Here is a 15,438-nt window from a genome sequence, read left to right on the forward strand (position 1 = left end):
TCCATTCCGTTACGCTACCGGGGCCTGGTAGTGTCGTAATTGATGTTATTGCGTCTTCGTCAGACCACCTCACCTTTCGCAGCTTCACCATTGGGAAAGCTAGAAAAAAAGAAAAAAAAAGAATGAAAGCTTTGGCCACCATCGCCATTAGACCTCTCGCACTGCACGCAAGTCAAGTTCCGGTGAACGGGCTTTTATATATAGAATGCAATTGCGATCCACCCAATGAGCGCATGTGGGTCGCATAAAAATTCAACCCACAAAGTTGGGGCATGTTCGTACTGCGTAATCAAACAATAAATGGCTACAAAATATTTTATAATATATGGCCACTTCCACAAGTTTATCTAAAGCACATAGACCTCCTAATATAGCAGTGCATAGTATTCAGCAGCTTCAACAAGGACAAGGCCGCGGCGGCAGCATTTAGATGAGGGCCGAATGAGAAAACGTTCCTGTGATGGGCTGTGAGTGAACGTCGAAAACAAACAAACAAAGAAACAAACAAACAAACGCAAAAATGAGATTATCAAAATTAATCCTGAGCAATCTACAGCAGCGTCCCTCAACGCGCGCTGCGCCTTTTTGGGGCGTTACGCCGTACATCTGCAGGTTTGTGCTGTTTTGATGGCGAAAGTATGGCACCCTATATTCTTTCAGAAGTCAAGGGTCTTTGCTCGACCTTTTCCTGGTTTATGTGGTACTGGATTAGGTCGTCTCAGTAAGCATTCAAACAAGATAGGCTCGAGAGACTTCATGACGCCGCATTTTTCATTACAGTAGCGTGAAATTTGTCCAGCGGGGTAAATAAGTTTTCGCCTACTCGGCGTTCAGTCGAAACCATGGGGAAAGAGGGTCTCCTGGGGGTAGGTACCGTGGTAAGCATCGCTAAATACTTGATTGGAGCTCTGGGTGCATATTATACGAACAATGATAGTTAGTTGCAGGTGAAGACCATCTTCTATTCCGTTCTGTAAGTGTATAACCCCTGATCAAAGCATACGTCCAGTTTTAGCGACTCAGTATGAGGAACCAAAAGAATTTGCATGGAGCGAATTCTCTATACAATATACAGAGAGGGATTCTTTATCCCTCTCTTCCAAGACTGGCTAATGGGTCGATGAAGCCTCCCTGGAAACTCTTTCGAGCTGTGAATGCGATGTGAACACACACACACACACACACACACACACACACACACACACACACACACACACACACACACACACACACACACACATATATATATATATATATATATATATATATATATATATATATATATATATATATATATATATATATATAGGGAGAGAGAGAGAGAGAGAAAGCAGCCCTTATATAATGGCGCGCCGTGGTGTACCATTAAACATAACGACTGCAGTAAAAATAACGACAATTCCTGCGCATATTTCTGATCATGCCAGACCGCTTTGCTTCGCAGACGTGGTGCTCCGTGTGGCGCATTGCTGCACTCGTGCCACAATTCTGCGTGCGCGCCACAAAGTTCAACACCGCATCCATTGGAGAGTTACGGTGGCGTCTGCCATAACCGGGATTTTAGCAGACCGGCGTTTTCTTTACTATAGCGCTGCGAGCAGGCCCGAGCAGGCGTCAGTCGGCGCCCCGTTTCCGTCGGGGACTCGAAACATTTTTCGCCGTGCGTGTGCACTCAGAGAACGCCGCTACCGCGCTAGCTCATTTACGGCCAGTATTCGAATTTCGGGAGCGAATCCAGCAGGTGAAAGCTGTGGCTTGAAGCGCCACGAACGACCGCAACCTGCTTCAATATATACGACGTTGTTTTCAGCACGGCAATATTGCGGTCTGGCACGGGTGGCGCTATGGGGTGATCGCGGTGGGGGCTTTGTCGCGTCGTAAACACATACTACGCTGCCTGTATCGGGGCGTAAAACTGAAACGCCTTGGTTGGACGGGTGTCCGACCACCTCGTGGCGACGGGTGGCAGAAGAGTCAGGGTGCGAGGGCAGGCTCGTTTTCTTTGCGCATCGCCGATTTAGTAGGAGTCGTTTCTGCTTTTTATACGCCGCCACGTTATACCTTGGTCCCGTAGCGACCCCTAGTACATAGCAATGCATTTGTAGAAGTAGAATTACGAAACCTTACGCACAATCTGGGCATAAGCGAACACGTTTTCTCTTAGTGTTAGTGAAACGGAGCAGGTTATTAAAGGGGGAAAAAAAGAAAGGCAACAGTCAATAACATGGAAAAAATTCCAAATGATAGTTTCTTCCATATTACGCGTTGATATAGCGATAGAAGTGTGGTATTGTAAGACTGAAAATCAATGCGGAGTTCTGGCGTGCCGGTGGTGTTCGGACTCTTAGATACCATCAAACCTCGCTCCTGCTGCCTTTCCGTAGTGCGTTTTCTATCACGAACAACTGGTATTCACGAACAACTGGTATCACACGAACAACTGGTATTCGAGATTAGAGAACTAATCCATACCTTCACTGAGAAAGGACACCACATGACATTTCAGTGGATTCCAAGTCACTGCGGCGTCATATGGAACGAACACGCCGATAACGCTGCTCGGTCGGCTCTTCAAGGCGACGAAGAGGAGCCGATACCATTATCAAGGACAGATGCCACTAGAAAGCTTCGAAAACTCAGCTGTGATATCACGTTCTCCTTGTGGAATGCAGGAGGTTTTTAAAACAACCGGCTGCACAACCTAGACTCTTCTCTACGCCTTTGCATTCCAGCTGGACTCTGCCGTCGCGAAGCTACCCTGCTTTGTCGAATATGGCGAGGGGTGGCGTTCACCAAGTCTTTTGCTTTCCGAATCGGATGGGCCGACGACGCCTCGTGTGAGGACTGTGGTACCGAGGAGTCTCTTCAACACCTTCTCTGTGACTGCCCTGGCTATAATTTACAGAGACAATCGCTCGCAAACGCGATAGCGTGCTTTGACCGAAGACCTCTAGCAGAGGAACTTATTTTAAAATGCCGTCATCACAAGCCATCACAGCACAGGGCGACGAGGGCACTGTTGCAATTTTTAAGGGCAACAGAATTGGACAAGCGGCTGTAACATGAACATATGGTTCATAGTGCTGCAAGTGCTATTGTGCTGTGTGGTGACAGTGACCGACTGTGATTGTATGTCTGTGCTGCTTTCTTTTTTTATCTCTACTTTGTTATCCCTTTATCTCCCCCTCCCCTCTTTTCCCAGCGTAGGGTAGCAAACCGGATCTTCTCCTCTGGTTAACCTCCCTGCCTTTTCCCTTTCCTCTGTCTCTCTTTCACATCCCCTCGCGATTCATTTTTGAACGCTTATAGATGATACACGTTCATGATTCCAAATCAGCGCCTGAGAAAGAGCACGAGTACGTACGGCTCAAGGGCGCAATATGTGTTTTAAACAAATTAATATATTTCGTACATGTAATGAGAAACCCCTGCTTCGGAGCTTAGAAGAATCGTAGATTCGTAAAGGTTGCGCCGTTGCTTTCACTTACAAAAAATGGCTCTTGAATTTCTGATTTCATTTTGATATGTTTTTGATGATGCCTGAGAGTGTCATCATAAACTCAACAGCTAATGACGTTTAACATCACGTTGGCAGCAGTCACTCGGTACAGAATACACCTCACGATTTCTGCTGAGAAAGTTATGCAGATTTTCAACTTACATGCCTGATGTATAAGCGCTAAAGACATTTAACATCAAATTTACAACAGCCACTCAATAGAGAATACACATTAGGATTTTTGTAATTAAATATACAGAGGTTTCTATAACATTTACTGATGTATAAGCACATCATAGATATGTAGTATAATCCATACACGCAGTGTTCTATAGTAGGATACAACTTAAAAAAAAACAGCGTTTGGCAACAAAGGCACAAGGACCGCGCGGGGTTGTTACACCGCCAGACAATCCCAGAAGCAAACAAAATCGTCGTCATGCGACCATTTCAAAATGGCGTCGTACTTGATGCCTCCGGAGCGTATGCTGTTCTTGAAGAGCCTTTTCGTCGACGGAAGCGTTGAGGTGTGCAACAGACACGAACGAAGTGCATGGAGTCTGAGCATCTCCCTCTTCGAAAATCCGCAATGCTGTTTATTTCACTGCTGACCCCGTTCTACTCATGAAACTTCACAGCCAACTCAAGTGAAACTTGACAAAAAATGGTTGCAGCGAAGCAAGCGTTTTATTTCAGTTGAATAACAAATTAGGCTTTCAGCGTTCCGTTATAATAGACGAGTGAAAACGTACAAAATTACGCGCTTATAATTTCATTTTTGTGGTTACCGCCTTATTTAGGCAACAGGGAAATATTGACGTACGGGCTATTTGCAGCGTCGCGGAGGAACGGTGGCTAACGGTTACGAGGGCGCGGGCGGGGCTTCACTGCAGACTTGAGTTGTATCCGACTACAAAATATATTTTTAAAATACTTATAATTGCTTTGATAAAGTTGAGTTTCAGATTTTCGCTTCAAGTGCAACTGCCGCGATTTTCGTGGTGAATGGATCACAGATCAATGATTTTTTTATTACACCTACTCGTTCTCATCACGCGATTGATCGCGGTTCACATACGTATATATGACCGCGTCGCATGCAAATAACCTTATTGCAACAAGTATAGCCAATCGGAAACCGCGGCTCTGCTCGCCTACGTGGGCACGAGCGAATAGAATGAGCGATAAGCGAGTACCAGTGTCAAACCTCTAGCCCGAACGGGGGCTTCGCTACCAGAAATGCAACGCGGCACTGGCGTCCGTGGTGGCCGATTAACAGCTTGACAATGGCAAGGCCGCGCTTCCTATACCAGCGTCACGCAAACATGGCCTCGCAAAATTATTTCCGCTAGATAAAGTGATGTGTAAATTGTACATTTCATGAAAAACGATGTCCGCGATGAACTGTTAAGCACCAACAGGAGCTCAGATACTTGTCCAATTCCGCTGCTGTGCACTGCCACCTACGGCCGACAATGAATCGGCTCGGCTGTGCAGCCATCGCAGGTCGGCAGCGCCCCGAATATCAGCGTATTTTCTTCTTTGTGGAAAATTATTGCGAGGATATGGTAAAGTGGCAACAACGGCAACAAAGTGTGGCGGCTAATGCCCAGCAGTGGTTCGTTGCGAAGCGCCGTGAGTTTTATATAGCGTCGAAGTGGTAAAGGCCTAGCGGCGATGTCGGCTCCACCGACCGCTCAACGGCGGTGAAGGCTGCCGGCGATGTGACAGAGTGACCGCTCTTCTGTCGCCGATTAACCAAGTCGCCGTGTGGCTGCCGCGGACATTGAGGACCCCTCCTTTGCCGTTCGCGAGCAAAGGAGCCATCGAATGGCGGCCCGCGAACGGCGTGCGGCGAGCTGCCGTGCCCAACGGGAACGCATCTGTATACTGCGCGAGCCGGCCCGTGCACGTACCGCTTCGCAGTCGTTTACGGACGCCTCCGGGGCAGAGCAGCCGGTTTTTCTTTTCTGCACGAAATCTGGCAAAAAACTTTCGAAGCGATCTCAACAGTACGCACTTTTTTAAACGCCAGTGGTCGTTTTTTGAAGTGCTATGCATCTGCGACTCCTTAGAAGCAAAATCTCTTAGGCTTAGGTCATCGTTGTGATGGTGCTAATTAGTGGTTGCTAATTTAAATACTTGCATATAATGTCGCTTTATAGTAACAACTATGTGTGCTGTCGGTGTGCTTACTAGCCCACGGTATTGTAACAAGCATTCTGTGGGGATTTATTGCTTATGTACGTAGAAAAGGGACGCTGCCACTGGCACCATGCATGTGGTCAAATCGCTATGGCTATATATAGTCGAGCGAAACGGTCGAAGGTGAAAGCGTGAGCCAACATTTCGACAAATGACTTGTCTTTCAAGGCCATACTCCGCTTGTCGAAGTGGGGAGCCAACGTTTCGACAAGCCTTGTATGGCCTTGAAAAAGACAGGTCACTTGTCGAAATGTTGCCTCCCGCTTTTACCTTGTTCTCGTTTTGCTCATCGTCTTGAATGTCCATCTTCCGCGTGTTTTTTCTGCATGGCTATATACGCAGTTTAGTAGGTGCGTTCGTCTTGAATGTCCATCTTCAGCGTGTTTTTTCTGCATGGCTATATACGCAGTTTAGTAGGTGCGTTTGCGTGGGCTATTCAAGCATCGTTTGTGTGGAAATGTGTGGCAATGTACTTTATGTTCTCTGTTATAATTACTTTGTGCATGGGAATCTGTAAGTTGAAGTGTAATGTGTGAAAAGCTGCCGCACTTTAAATGAAAAAAAAAAAACTTTTTTTTTAGGAAGAAAAAGTGTTTTATTCCCCCCCCCCTTTTCTTTTAGCGACAACTATCGGTTTGTGCCGTAACTACTGCGTTTAGTGTTTCCAAGCCTCTCCTAAATGCGAAATGCGGTAATGAAGAATGCATCAGAAACGCGGTGGCCATATAAATGCAGAAAGTTACCAAGCACTCATCACAAAAACACATCACAATGTAACCACAATTTCTGGCAGCTTTGATGAGAATTGCATAAAGCTATTAATTAGACTTTCAGCAAACATCTTTAAAAGAGTTGTTGCGAAGAGCATAAAAACATTTATCTCGATATTTCCGGAATAAACGCATGTGGATCAATTAATTATTGAAAATTCTGAAAGATACGTTTTTTACGCATTGAAGTTTGCACTCATATCTAAGGGCACGTAATTTGCTGTCACGGGTAGTCGCTGATGATTTCCCTTCTTTCCAACAGAGAGGGGAAAAAGTTTATTTTGAAATAACTTCTTATAATGATTTAATCGAGTGTTACTCTCTTAATTTCGCATTACTGTCATCCTTTTGCTGTTGTAATTATGTTTCTATATCTGTCTCTATGAGTTGTTAAATTTTTCTTTTTTTGTTTTGTTTGTTTGTCGAGTTCGTTGCAACCATCTCTATTTTCCTTTGTTTTGCTAATGTTCGCTGTCTGCCAGGCGCTGCCACTCAAGCCCTTGGTGAGGCTTTGGTAGGCCTGATTTTGGTGTACGAGAATTGACATGAATAAAAGTACTATCTATCTATCTATCCGACTATATTACATTTCATGCTTTGAAGGCAATGCTGCGGAAGCTATATGCAAAAGTATTGCAGTCATAGAAGTCTCACTTCGCTTGTTTCGCAGTAGAATAGTTTTTGATATGCAACGCTTTCTACGGAATAACTCTTTCGTACATCACAACTACAACTTGTAGACGTTATAGGTGATGTTCGATAACGTGTCCTTTCGACACATTTGTGCTTCCAGTAAATTTTAGGCACTAAGTTATTGCGAGCGCAAGCGGTGCGGTGCGGCCGCTGGTCGCAAAAACGTATCATTGCGCTCGTTCCGTGATAAATACGTTCACATCTGCGGCACCTTCAATACAATATTTGCGTCATGTTTTGCTAGCCGTACCATAAAACCTAATGCTATACACCGAATTAAATGATGCATGCCTATGCGTTTTATACGTGACCCACCATTTTTTGATCGCCAATGCGAGCAATGAGAGAAATTTCACGCAGCGTGAAACAGAGTATAGTCACTATCTGATCAGAAGCAGGCGAAGACAGAGCCTGACTCTTGCATGGCCATGTGCTGGGGTGAAAAAAAGCTCGGGCTTTGTCTATTCAAATGGATGTAAAACGCAACCGTTATCTCTTTACAGGTGACGGGTTCATCCGTTCAAATGTAATTTGTTGCATTTGTGCAGTTGCCTCTGAGTTGTCGTCCTCCTTCTCGCAGAAGGCAAATTTATTTGCGAGTAAAAGCCTGAGTTCTGCTTCCTTTCCCCGGTACCGCAGACCTGTTGGCGCACTCTATTCTGACAGCTTTATTTTTTTCTCTCTTGAAGTCGGAGCTAATTCTGAACTTTCAGCGACTAAACTTTACCTACCACATCTATATTCTTCGAAATTATGAGATATGCCGTCGCGGTGGCTTTACGGCTATGATGTTGCGCTGCTAAGCACGATGTCGCGGGATCATATATCGGCCGCGGCGGCCGAAAACGATGCGAGCGAAATGCAAAATAAAGCCCGTGTTTCGTGCATTGGGGGCACGTTAAAGAACCCGTGGTGGCCAAAATTAATCCAGAGTCCCTCACTACGGCGTACCTTATGATTAAATTGTGTTTTTTTGCACGTAAAATCCCGGAATTCAATTAAGTTCAGTTCGATTCTGAGATCCCTTCGTGTAAGGCCTACTATATTTCAATATTTTTTTTTACATTCAGTGGCCGTCTTTTCAGCGGTAAACGAGAAGAGCTTTCCGTTGTCTTGTAGGCACAGACGTTGAAGTCATGTGACGCTGACGACATGGAAAAAGGATAGTAAACTCGTACTTCATGGGGGTGGTTGCCAATCAGGCGGCTTGCTGAGTAAGAAGGCGCATAATGTTCAAAGATAAATGAGGAGTAAATAGCCTGAAACACAACTCCACTAATTTATTATAACAGCTTTTCTATGACCGATTTTTCGTTTCATTGTGTCGTATGTGTCGTGGCTTCGTGATGCAGAAGGGGTTCACGTGGGAGCAGGTCATCGCCATGTTTTGACACTCATGTTCTCGCCCAGTAGTCCTGCTTTGACGTGACCATCTTCTGCCTCAAGACGTCCCGTCTTTAGAAATGATACAGAAACTGGTTCGTTGAAAAGCTGTTATAGTAAATTACGAGGATATTTCAAATAAGGCTGAGACTGATGGTCTGAAATGTTTATTTCTGAAAATTATTCATCGGCATTTTCATCCGTTGTCTATGATCCTCGGTAAGTGAAGTTTACGCATGCCACCGTTTCCGCCAAGTCTAGATAACAGAAGTGAATTCATCTTTTGATACCCAGTTAAAGATTGCCTCCAATGTCTTGCATGTATACTTCTTCTTCCACGTCAAAGCAGTGCCATTTTTTTTTTACAGTAACGTGCATGAAGAAGTGGGAGATTGTCACATCTGAACTGTAGATCAAAGAAAGGGATCGTTGCAGCGTTTCTGGAAACTATGAAAAATAAACATTCCTTTGACATGGAACAACACCTGTTATCTAGGTTTGGTAGAAACGGTGGTACGCTTATATTTCAGTTGGCAGCATATAAAAAGGTATGAAAGTGCCGTTGAACGATTTTCTGAAATAAGGATTTCAGAGCATTAGTCTCGGTCTTTAACCAACCCTTGTATTCAGGGTGTTATGAGGCTTACAACCAATTTTTTCTGGGATTTCACGGTCCAAGACATTACTGAAAACAAAGAATCAGAAGCCTAAAGTGTCATTTCAGCACTCCTTTCAATTAAAAATTATTCAGATACCACACAATGGGGGAATTAATGTTATGCGAAGTATCTTGCAGGCAGATAGCTATCCAGCACCATATGGTATTCTACAAAGCGTTACCGGATGGACAAACGTTCTTGTGTATACATCAAGCAATTACGTATCTGTGACGCCATTGTGTGCGTCAAGACGGCATCAAAAAGACGAGGACGGTGATGGCATGATGTTTGATATTTGTTAACTCTGGCGAAGAAACGTTACTTGTTGCGTTCGTTGCGACTTGGGCCGATAGCGAATAATAATAATATATGGGGTTTTACGTGCCAAAACCACTTTCTGATTATGAGGCACGCCGTAGTGGAGGACTCCGGAAATTTTGACCACCTGGTGTTCTTTAACGTGCACCTGAATCTAAGCACACGGGTGTTTTCGCATTTCGCCCCCATCGAAATGCGGCCGCCGTGGCCGGGATTCGATCCCGCGATCTCGTACTCAGCAGCCTAACACCATAGCCACTGAGCAACCACGGCGACTTGGGCCGATAGCGAAGGCGGCATAGTCTAACACAGCGTCTCAAAGCGCTAGAAGCCGATAGGAAAGAATGGGAAACACTGGCATGCTGTCGATTTTATAAGCAGCTACTGGGTGACGTTAGCAGAACATGGCCTCCAGGGGCGCAGATTTACACTCGCTGCAGCTTCCCGGTCTCGGAATCACGCGCTCTGATAGACAAATTTCGTCGCGACACAGTTCCGCGGTTAATCGAATTTTTCTAGATTCAAAAGCTGATTTGCTGGGAGAGCTTGATTCAATTTCCTGACTACGATGATCCCGCTGAAACTGCATGCTTAACAGTTATTTACCGGAGTTTCGTTAATTAACAAATAATTAGTATGTATCAACCGCCACCTCATGTTCACCACGACTGACGGTATGTCTCTGAAGGAGCCGTACTTTTATTTCAAAATAGCCGTTTTGAAATATTACATGAAGTCTTAGTAGAACTACCCTGTATATAGCTGATGTTTGTACCATGAAACACCTATTGATGTGATTGATGGGATTGACGTCTTCAAAGCGCACAGCGGCTTTCAGAAACGGCGGTGTGGAGACTTAGAATAAATGCGACCACCCTAGGATTTAACAGCGCGCTCGGCGAGCTCAGTCAGCGCAGTGTGACTCCTAATATCAGAGGAGTCGAGGGTTCGGGCCCTGCGTTGGGCGTCCGTTTAGCGGTTATGCCTCCCTGCTACCAACGATGAGGGAAACATGTGTCACGATGCCAGAATCAGAATGGCGTTTAATTCAGCTCCACCGCCATTGTGCGCTCGGTCAACGCCTTCCGAACGATGTCTGCCTCCGTCCCAGGCGCGGCGCTCAGATCACTTTTGTAGCCTTAGCATCGGGAAATGTGCGCAGGTGCGCCTGATTACAGAACGTCGGAGTGTTAAATGTGCGCGCAGAGCGGGCATGGTGCGTATTCCTGAAACCTAGAGCTCCCTGCGCTACCATTTCTGTGCTGCATCCCCATCAGAATGCGCCCGCCGCGGCCGGCAATTGAGGCCGCGACATCGTGCTCAGCCACAGATGTCCTGAAATCAGCTTCAGGTAGACTAAGAAGGCTATGGTTCAGTAGATGATATCGATGAGCGGGAGACACGAACTAGATGCTCAATAAAGACTCTTATTTATCGACTGATAACGCAGCTACCATGGCTATCAGTAGTTTTCACTTCTTACACCGACAACACAAGTGAAGCTCCATTTTGTTGCAAGCGAAACGCATTCACATTGTTCATTCATATTTACCGACCTACTGTGGTACTGCATTTTTATTGAAAGTGATCAGAAATCCACAGAACTGCTTTCCTAAGGCTGAAGGAAGTATGGAATCCTGACGGGCCCAGCTCCGAACCCCATAAGGTTTGTGTTGCACGCCGTTAACGCTGCTCGGTTGGCTCTCAAGGCGACGAAGAGGAGCCGATACCGTTATCAAGGACAGATGCCGCTAGAAAACTTCGAATGCTCACCCGTGATATCACGTTCTCCTTGTGAAGTTTTGAAAACAACCGGCTGCGCAACCTAGACTCCTCTCTACGCCTTTGCATTCCAGCTGGCCTTTACTGCCGCGAAGCTACCCTGCTTTGTCGAATATGGCTAGGGGTGGCCTTCACTAAGTCCTTTGCACTCCGAATCGGATGGGCTGACGACGCGTCGCTTGATGAGTGTGGTAGCGAGGAGACTCTTCAACACCTTCTCTGTGACTCCTCGCTAAAATTTACAGAGACGATCGCTCAAAATCGCGATAGCGCGATTCGACCAACGACCTCTAAGAGAAGAACTTATTTTAGAAGGTTGAAATCACAAACCATCGCAGCGGAGGGCGACGAGGGCACTGCTGCACTTTTTAAGGGCAACAGAATTGGACAAGCGGCTGTAGTCTGAACAGATGTTTAGAGTGCTGCTGGTGCTACTGTGCTGTGTGGTGGCGGTATACGGCGACAGTATTTGACTGTGATTGTATGTCTATGCACCTTTCTTTCTTTATCTCTACTTAGCTATCATTTTACCTCCTGCTCCCCTCTCTCCCAAGTGCAGGGTAGCAAACCGGATCTACCCATCCGGTTAACCTCCCTGCATTTCCCCTTTCTTTTGTCTCTCTCTCTGTCTCTCTCTCTCTCTCTCATGTAATTCACGCTTGCAACACAAGAAGTTGAGGAACGTGCAGCTACGCCCATAATGGGGGAGAGGAGGACGGTGCTACCTACGGGCGAATCTAGCCTTCCAGATGCATGCCGGCAATTCTCTGCCACAGCGTTTCCCTTTTAAGTGCGGGCATGGATATGCATGGGGATAAACAGCCCATCGCAGCATGCATGTTGTAGATTGCTACCGCTCGACTAAACTCATCCCGTACCCAATGAGGCATCAAATGTTTGGGGACGTTTAACGTTATTTGCGAAGCGTCGCCACTTTTTGAATATATCGGTATCGCTAAGGAACTTCAGGTGGAGGTGAAACACCTCACTCCTAAACATCCAGTACCCTTGCGAGAAGATTAAGCCGTTAACGGTAGCGCACGGATGGACTCTATGTTTGAGTAAGCCGAGGAATGTCTTAAACTCTTTCAAGAATTCTGGGCTTTATAGCAAGTAACGTTTCCTATCACATTAGCGTGGCACAGAATGAACTTGGTGGTGAAAGCGACAGCCCTAGCTCGTGTCGCGACGCCGGAATTATCGCTGACAGCGTGCGAATACGGAATAGTAAAGAGGCTTCTGGTCGGCTGAGTCCCTTGGTCACGCAGGAATGGTACAGCCCTGTGTTACCAAGAAGGTCCCTAAGGGGTGAAGGTGGTTCACCGTGTTCGCTTTTGATAGTCGCTGGGTGTTTTGCGTAGGAGAGACCGCATGGTACCAATATTAATTTTGTGTAGTGATAATAATAAATGTGTGGTATAAGCAGATTCTGAAGACGGAGACGAATGTAGAGTTGTAGGTTATAATGTCAGGGTAGAAAATGTTTTCGCGCCAGTAGCGCGTGCTTCGGTAAGGCACTGAGGGGCCAGCAACCGGTATCAAGTGCTCAAGAAAATATATGGTGACGGAACCCCGTTAAGCTCCACCATGCTGCAAGCCTTATGGCAGAATGGTCACTGCCTTATTGTAGTTTACGCCATTGTGCTGTAGCTGCTGTCACTCATTCTTTTCAACTTTCAGTAGTCGCTCTGTGCTGCTGATCATGCTCTAGCAAGTTGGCCTTTCTGAAACCAGCCTCACTGATTTATTCATCCGAAACGTTATGCTTCAAATCGATACGAGGCTAAAAAAAATTGCACCAGATTTATTCTTCACCTAGGGACTAGACTATAATCTGTATATGGTTGTGGTGTATTGTGTGGTGTGTGTTCTTCTTATTTTCTTTCCTTTGTTTTACTCTGTTCTTTTTCAATTTATTTCCCCTTTCTGCAAACGGGTGAGAGAGCTGCCCCTTTTAAGATATAGTTACTCGCCGACTTCTGTATCTCTCTGTGTGGCTTATACGGAGCGATCATTTTTAAGATTCATGGAACTTTTTTAAATCGCCTGTTGCCGATAACATAATTCCAATCCTTTAGCTGTATTATTCAGAGAGGCGGGCATTAGTTTCACGAAATATCAAAACAAGTATTCAACTAATTAGCAACCATTACCTAATAAGTTCCGAATGAATTACTCCAAGGCACATATGGTAATTTAGGAATTGCAGTTGGTGAGCTTGCAAGACGTATCCACTTGGAATCAATTTCCAGAATGGACCAGTTTAGTGATAAGCACCACCAAACTCACCGTCAAAATGCGTTGCTGTTCCGCTTAGGTTTTTGACAAAACGCTCCTCTATGCATTGAAGCACAAAAATAACTGCAACGCCCATGCATTTCGTCCCACTTTTTGGGAAATAATATCTCGAAACTGGTGTAACCCTGGAAATTCATTAGAAGCGCATACGTCTTGCAAACTCACCGGCTACAATTCGTAAATCGCAATATATACCGTAAGGTAATTAAGAACTCAATTAGTGAATTTTCGTTAATTGGTTGAATATGTGCTTAGATTTCTTGCGCTAGAATCGCCCCCACCTTAGAATAATACACAAGGCCAGCAACTATGTTATCTCCCACAAGTAATTTTTAAAAATTCCGCAGAACTTAAAAATGATCATCCAGTACACTTATTCACATGGATAATATTATCAAGTATTTTCTTCATTTCACGAGTTACTTTCATCCTTGTAACATCTTGGTAAAGGCAATGTGCGAAGGATGTGCGTCAAACGTATTCGTATATTTTAAGTTACAGCTTTTGACAGAGAGTGACAGTGCTTACCTGGCAGACGTAACGACTCTCCGGGGGCCCGCAGGTTCGCACGTGTACCTCGCGTTAGACGAATCTTTGGCTTTTCTAGCACATCATACCATAGCCATAATTCTAAAATATTGAGACATTGTGCGCCCAAGTTAAGGATATCGGTCGTCGAATATACAGGGCCACACCTGGAATGCACGCGGCGAGGAGGGTCCCCGTCACTGCAGCTACAGTTTGGCCTCCACAGCGATCCGTTACTCGTCGTCTAGCTGCAAAAGCTTGCTGCCAAATGCTGCGAAGGGAAGTTGTGGACTCGCTGAGAATACTTCCAATAAATTTTTATTCAACCAATATTCATCAAGGAACGATAGTCATACATCAACTGGATTTCTTGGCAGTTTGTGAGAAAAAGCTTCAAAAAGTGCACTCTCTTTGTACACGAGGAACCAAACTGGGTGCCTGTTAACAGAACAATACATCAAGTACACGACACCGGCGAGTCTTTTTTTTTGTTTTGTTTCTTTTCTTTTGTTTCCACTGGGGACGGAGCAAGGACCACAAACCACTTTGCTGAAGGAGCACATCACGATTGATAGTGCCAAGTCTTTCTTTTTGTCGCCACCCCAAACCCCGGCCCCAGCGCACGCAGCCCACACTATCCCAGCCGCAGTTATTTTCTGCTCTTCTCGGAGTCGACGACTTCATTTCGCCCCTCGTGACGTCGCTGTCCGCGTCGTCACTGCCACTGGTGCGCGGGATTCTTCGAGCGAGCGCGCCCCGCGGTGCGGACAGGCGCGGCGTGGCAGTGGCCGCACTGGTTCTCTCCCGTCGGTCAGGGCCACCCGACTAGACGGTCGTCTCCTACAAGCCCACGGTGCTGCCAGCCCAGCACGACGTTGAGCAAAGACGTGCGCGACCCCCGGCAGGGCCTCTGTGTCCTAGCAGACACTTCTGGAGTATAGGACGGGGCCGTCGGAGCAGCCGACGCTGGTTGGCGACGTAGATGCTTGGAATGCTGCGAAAAGGACCCAGTAACTCATTTACTCCACGGGACATGCATAACTTGTTTTCTATTTCTGCTACGCTAATGAACTTTACTACATGATCTAACATGAAGGGGGGAGGGGAGGACAAAGCAGGCTGCACCATTTGATTAATATTGCCATGTCGGTTCAAAGATCTACCTTTCTGTTACGCATCCCCCTTTTAGGAGCTACTTGGGTCGTTTGATACGATTGAGTGGTGGCATTTTCGGCATCAAGCTTTCCTGCAATATTTGATGGCACATTCCGAAACACACACACACACACACACACACACACAC

At 45.9% G+C, this 15,438-nt stretch overlaps 1 protein-coding gene and 1 long non-coding RNA gene across 2 annotated transcripts in view; one reads left to right on the forward strand and one right to left on the reverse strand.

Moving 5' to 3' along the window:
• The window catches only part of LOC135902991 (uncharacterized), a 157,987-nt gene that overhangs the window by 129,231 nt on the left and 13,318 nt on the right, over positions 1-15,438 (forward strand). The window lies entirely within an intron of this gene.
• LOC135902989 (neural cell adhesion molecule 2-like) overlaps positions 14,436-15,438 on the reverse strand; it is a 422,685-nt gene continuing 421,682 nt past the window's right edge. Inside the window, exon 12 of the mRNA XM_065433320.2 lies at positions 14,436-15,129. Within this exon, the coding sequence (XP_065289392.1) occupies positions 15,053-15,129 (77 nt within the window). The 3' untranslated portion in view covers positions 14,436-15,052. The remainder of the gene's footprint in view (positions 15,130-15,438) is intronic.

Source organism: Dermacentor albipictus, chromosome 1 (assembly GCF_038994185.2).
Source record: "Dermacentor albipictus isolate Rhodes 1998 colony chromosome 1, USDA_Dalb.pri_finalv2, whole genome shotgun sequence".
NCBI classification, from domain to species: domain Eukaryota; kingdom Metazoa; phylum Arthropoda; class Arachnida; order Ixodida; family Ixodidae; genus Dermacentor; species Dermacentor albipictus.